This window comes from Gobius niger, assembly GCF_951799975.1.
Source record: "Gobius niger genome assembly, contig: SCAFFOLD_79, whole genome shotgun sequence".
Taxonomy (NCBI): domain Eukaryota; kingdom Metazoa; phylum Chordata; class Actinopteri; order Gobiiformes; family Gobiidae; genus Gobius; species Gobius niger.
Genome location: NW_027639108.1, coordinates 28,395 through 34,857, shown reverse-complemented (window position 1 = coordinate 34,857; position 6,463 = coordinate 28,395). Strand labels below are relative to the sequence as shown.

General features: G+C 34.4%; 1 protein-coding gene across 1 annotated transcript in view; it reads right to left on the bottom strand.

Moving 5' to 3' along the window:
* Positions 1–4,669, bottom strand: part of LOC306982880 (myelin transcription factor 1-like) — a gene marked incomplete at both ends in the record, with an annotated part of 22,625 nt that extends 17,956 nt beyond the window's left edge. Inside the window, one exon of the mRNA XM_079583328.1 lies at positions 4,640–4,669. Within this exon, the coding sequence (XP_079439454.1) occupies positions 4,640–4,669 (30 nt within the window). The remainder of the gene's footprint in view (positions 1–4,639) is intronic.
* Between the last annotated feature and the right edge of the window lie 1,794 nt (positions 4,670–6,463).

Genomic DNA, 6,463 nt, shown 5'->3' with positions numbered 1-6,463 from the left:
CCAGCAAAAAAAGACAAAAATCCAACAAAAAAGTGACAAAAATCCAGCAAAAAAAAGACAAAAATCCAGCAAAAAAGTGACAAAAATCCAGCAAAAAAAAGACAAAAATCCAGCAAAAAAGTGACAAAAAATCCAGCAGAAAAAAGTGACAAAAATCCAGCAGAAAAAAAGACAAAAATCAGGCGGAAAAAAGACAAAAATCCAGCAGAAAAAAGACAAAAATCCAGCAGAAAAAAAGACAAAAATCCAGCAGAAAAAAGACAAAAATCCAGCAAAAAAAGTGACAAAAATCCAACAGAAAAAAGACAAAAATCCGGCAAAAAAAGACAAAAATCCGGCAGAAAAAAGACAAAAATCCAGCAAAAAAAGTGACAAAAATCCAGCAGAAAAAAAGACAAAAATCCGGCAGAAAAAAGACAAAAATCCAGCAGAAAAAAAGACAAAAATCCGGCGGAAAAAAAGACAAAAATCCAGCAGAAAAAAGACAAAAATCCGGCAGAAAAAGTGACAAAAATCCATTAAAAAAAAAGACAAAAATCCAGCAAAAAAGTGACAAAAATCCAACAAAAAAGTGACAAAAATCCAGCAAAAAAAAGACAAAAATCCAGCAAAAAAGTGACAAAAATCCAGCAAAAAAAGTGACAAAAATCCAGAAAAAAAAAGACAAAAATCCAGCAAAAAAAAGACAAAAATCCAGCAGAAAAAGTGACAAACATCCAGCAAAAAAGTGACAAAAATCCAGCAAAAAAAGTGACAAAAATCCAGAAAAAAAAAGACAAAAATCCAACAAAAAAGTGACAAAAATCCAGCAGAAAAAAGACAAAAATCCGGCAGAAAAAAGACAAAAATCCAACAAAAAAGTGACAAAAATCCGGCAGAAAAAAGACAAAAATCCAGCAAAAAAAAGACAAAAATCCAGCAGAAAAAAGACAAAAATCCAGCAAAAAAAAAGACAAAAATCCAGCAAAAAAAGTGACAAAAATCCAGCAAAAAAAGTGACAAAAATCCAGCAGAAAAAAGACAAAAATCCAGCAAAAAAATGACAAAAATCCGGCAGAGGAAAAAAAAGCACGGTAAAAGTCGTCAAAAGTGTGGGAGTATTTCCAGAAACGGCCTAATAATGTTGTTGTTTGCACACTGTGTCGAGCGGAAATGTCATATCACAGCAGCAGAACTAACCTGGCTAACGCCAGACTGCTGTGTGGCTCCAATCATTTCGAACTGCAGTAACACTTGTGATTTTAGTCTGGCGTTAGCCAGGCTACAGCACAACGGCTATAACGAACATGTGAAACGAAAACACCCGCGGCTGCAAGGGCCCCGTATCTCAGTCAAACTACGGTGATGTTTCACTGATTAATCAGCGCGTTGTTACGGGGTCAGGCTCTGACAGCGCGCACTCTGTCTCCGCCTCCTTTGCCGCATATAAAACCAAAACGCAGCAGTCCCTTAAAGAAAATCCTTAAATCACCTGCAACAATAAAAAAAAAGTTATTAGTACAAAGAATTCCAAGTTGTGGGTTCTGAAGCGTCTCGTTATCCGGCTGTAACTCTGCTTTATAATCTAAAGTGCGTCTCTAAGCGAGCGTTCGTCTCCAGCCTTGGAAGCTGGCGGTGGAATTCCTTCCGTTCGTATCGCTCACTTTAAAAGACATTAGCGGAAATAAAGCGTGAGCCGTGACCCCGGCGGAGCTGCTCCATCAGAGGAGGCTTTTCCGCTGCACTTAGCCTCCGCCGCCCACGCACTCCCGAGCGCCCGGGGCGATATATGCAAAGACCCAGCACCACTACGGGCCAGAGGAGAGGAGATCTTACCGTTTAGAGATTCATGACGGACTCTTTAAAGGTGCATTATGTAACTGAGGGAAAACAAACATGCTGGTCGACCTTTCAGAGGGTGATTATTAACGCTTTCCATCAGTGACCTCCTCCTCCACCTCGAACTCAGGACCAAACATTAAGCATTGAGTTACCCCGTGTGTGAAATGTGCCTTGTTTTCAGGGTTTCTGGTAGGTTTTCATCATAGACTGTAGAAAAAAATAATTGTTAGTAATAAAAAATGAGCAAAAACAAGGGGAAATAACAGCGAAAAAGTCAAATAAAGTGGTGCAAAACTACAAAAGAAAATTTGAAAAAACGGGGCAAACACTGAGCAAAAAAAATGACATAAACTCAACAAAAAGGTGACAAAAGAGCAGCAAAAAAAAAATGACAAAAATCCAGCAGAAAAAATGACAAAAATCCAGCAAAAAAAAATGACAAAAATCCAGCAGAAAAAAAGACAAAAATCCAGCAAAAAAAATGACAAAAATCCAGCAAAAAAAAGACAAAAATCCAGCAAAAAAATGACAAAAATCCAGCAAAAAAAAGACAAAAATCCAGCAAAAAAAAGACAAAAATCCAGCAAAAAAAAAGACAAAAATCCAGCAAAAAAAAAAGACAAAAATCCAGCAAAAAAAAGACAAAAATCCAGCAAAAAAATGACAAAAATCCAGCAGAAAAAAAGACAAAAATCCAGCAGAAAAAAAGACAAAAATCCAGCAGAAAAAATGACAAAAATCCAGCAAAAAAATGACAAAAATCCAGCAAAAAAATGACAAAAATCCAGCAAAAAAATGACAAAAATCCAGCAAAAAAAAAGACAAAAATCCAGCAAAAAAAATGACAAAAATCCAGCAAAAAAAAGACAAAAATCCAGCAAAAAAAAGACAAAAATCCAGCAAAAAAATGACAAAAATCCAGCAGAAAAAAAGACAAAAAATCCAGCAGAAAAAAAGACAAAAATCCAGCAGAAAAAATGACAAAAATCCAGCAAAAAAAAGACAAAAAATCCAGCAAAAAAAATGACTAAAATCCAGCAAAAAAAAGACAAAAATCCAGCAAAAAAAGACAAAAAATCAGGCAAAAAAATGACAAAAGAACAGCAAAAAAAGTATTTAAAAGTGACAAAACACATAAGGGAAAAAAAAAGTGACGACAATGGCAAAGCGTGTTTAGTCCTGACTCTGGGAACCACCAGGAAACCCCTCGCTGAGATGGTTCTTGCGCCGCTGATTATTAGCCCAAAGTAAACACAACACTGGAAAAAAATGACCATCTTAAATGAGATAAATGACTTAAAATTGCTTGAGTTAAAGTTCTTCTATGTTGAGTTTGAGTCAGTTTTAACTAGTCCAAGATAAAAAGGCTAAAGCGCCGATGGAGTAAAACCCACTTGAACTCAGGTTTTGTGTCATTCACGTGAAATGACACAAAATTATCTGATTTAACCCCTTAACTCCCGCCTGAACCGAGCACTTTTTCTCCAGTTTGGCTTTACCCCAGTGCAAAAGCAAGCAGGTGAGAAAAAGCAACAAAACTGAGACGAAAACAATGATGGAAATGTGACGAAAAAGTGAGAAAACATTGACAAAAAGTGACGAAAATGATGAAAAAGTGGCAAAAATGTGACAAAAAAATGACTAAAATTTTATAAAAAATTTACAAAAAAAATGTCAAAAAAAATACAAAAATGTGACAAAATGTGACGAAAAATGACAAAAAAATTGACCAAAAAATAACAAAAATGTGATAAAAAAAATTAATAAAAAAGACAAAAAATTGACCAAAATGTGACAAAAAAAAGACAAAAGTTTGATGAAAAATTGACGAAAAAATGACAAAAAAAATACAAAAATGTGACAAAATGTGACGAAAAATGACAAAAAATTGACAAGAAAATGACTAAATTTTTTACAAAAATGTGATATAAAAATAAATAAAAAATATGATAAAAATTTGACAAAAATGTGACAAAAAAATGACAAAAAATTGATAAAAAATTTACGAAAAAATGACAAAAAAATTGACCAAAAAATGACGAAAATGTGACAAAAAAAATTACAAAAATGTGATAAAAAATAAATAAAAAGACAAAAAATTTGACAAAAATGTGACAAAAAATAGATTTAAAAAAAATAAATAAAAAAAAAAAGTGACGAAAAATGGATGAAAAAGTGGCATAAATGTCTCAAAAATGTCACAAGAAATTGACAAAAAAATACAAAAATGTGACAAAAATGTGATTAAAATTTGACAAAAAAATGGATTAAAAATTGACCAAAAAAGACCAAAAAAAGACAAAAATGTGAGAAAAAAAGACAAAAATGTGAGAAAAAATGAGTTGAATACCCAACAAAAAAAAAGATGGAAAAAAACTCTGACAACGTGCGGAAAAAGATCCTCTCGGTTCAGGCGGGAGTTAACAGGTTAAGAGAATAACGTCCACTAGAGCTTTTATCTCACCTGAAAACCAGAGCAAATCCACTCAAACCTTAGATTTAACCTCTCAACTCGAGTACATTTATATCATTTCTTCCTTAAAACAAAGTTAAAAGCACTCTCTGATGTGTGTGGAAATGTTTGAGCGTGAGGTTCTGCACCTGTAGCTCCGTCCGGTCTCTGAATGAGGCGCACAGAAAAAGCCTCGCCTCATCTCTCTCTCGCTCTCCTTTTCACGAGAGCCTCTTGGCAGGAAGGAGCCGCTGCCAAAGCCTCGAGAGCCGGCGGTTTTAAAAACACACAGGCGGCTTGTTTTCCCTCGGCCGAGCGCGAGCCAGAGTCGAGTGGCGCCTCGAGAGGAAGCAGAAAAAAACTCACATGAATCGGTGTGTACGGACGGGCGGCCATGTTGGATCTGATTCAGCGGAAAGATCAGGGTTTTTACTCGTCCGTGTCGAATAAATGTATTGGTTAAAGCTGGCGTAGTGGTTAGTGCTCGTGCTTCACAGCTAGAAGGTCCCGGGTTCGATTCCCACCTGGACGGGGCCTTACTGTGTGGAGTTTGCAAGCCGAGATGTAGATTTCCCTTTAACCCCTTAACTCCCGCCTGAACCGAGCACATTTTCTCCAGTTTGGCTTTACCCCAGTGCAAAAGCTTCTGGAAAAAAGGGGTGAAAATAGAGACAGAACTGAGACGGAAACAATGATGGAAATGTGACAAAAATGTGACCAAAAATTGATGAAAAAATGACAAAAAAATGAAAAAAAATGACAAAAAAAATGACAAAAAAATGACCAAAAAAATGAAAAAAAAAATGACAAAAAAATGACAAAAAATGACAAAAAAATGACAAAAAAATGACAAAAAAAATGAATTGATGAAAAAATGACAAAAAATTGATGAAAAAATGACAAAAATGTGACAAAAATGTGACAAAAAAATGACAAAAAAATGACAAAAAAATGACGAAAAATTGATGAAAAAGTGACAAAAATGTGACCAAAAAATGACAAAAAATTGATGAAAAAATGACAAAAAAATGACAAAAAAATGACAAAAAATTGATGAAAAAATGACAAAAATGTGACAAAAATATGACAAAAAAATGACAAAAAAATGACTAAAAAATGACAAAAAAATGACAAAAAAAAGACAAAAAATTGATGAAAAAATGACAAAAAAATGACAAAAAATTGATGAAAAAATGACAAAAATATGACAAAAAAAATGACAAAAAAATGACAAAAAATGACAAAAAATTGATGAAAAAATGACAAAAATATGACAAAAAATGACAAAAAATGACAAAAAAATGACAAAAAATTGATGAAAAAATGACAAAAAATTGATGAAAAAATGACAAAAAATGACTACAAATGTGATAAAAATGTGACAAAAAAAATGACTAAAAAATCACAAGAAAATCACAAAAAAATCACAAAAATTTGACGAAAAAAATGACGAAAAAGTGACAAAAATTACGACCTGCCAGTAAAGAATCACTGTTTGACATTATATACGACCAAGCGGGACGTTCTGACATGGAATTTGATCTTATTTGCATATTAATATTTCTCAAAGGGGCCAAATCAGAGAGTACTTTAACATTTTAGGGTTATGTGCAACTTAAAATAATAATAATTTGAAGGAAGAAATGACAGAAACCTACTCGAATTAAGAGATTGAATCTAAAGTTTGAGTAGATTTGGTCTTAGATCAGATAAAACATCTCATCACCAATGGAACAAGTCATTCTTCTCTTAACTCAGATCATATTGTATCATTTCAAGTGAAAAACAAATGGTAAAAGTTCATTTGTCTGATTTCAAAGTGGGTTTGATGCTCCGAATCCTCCTCATTTATCTCCCTCCTGCTCTGTCCTGGTTGTGTTTTGTTTTCGGATACAGCCTTGGAAAGAGCCGGGGAGTCACAGGCGGGAACAAACATGATCTTTAACATAAAAAAATTCACTGAACTCACGATTTCCAGTAAAGCCGGCCTTGAAGTGGACGAGAAGAATAAAGCAGGAGCTCAAAGATGGAAGAAAAAAAGAGGAAAAGGCCTGTGATTTGAGTCCAGTCATCAAAGCTAATGGCGTCTTTGTGTGCGTGTGTGTGTGTGTGTGTGTGTGTGTGTGTGTGTGCGAGCGCTAATGCAGCTCCAGCCGCTTAACACCTGCTCCTTTGTGGCGTTAAAAGCGG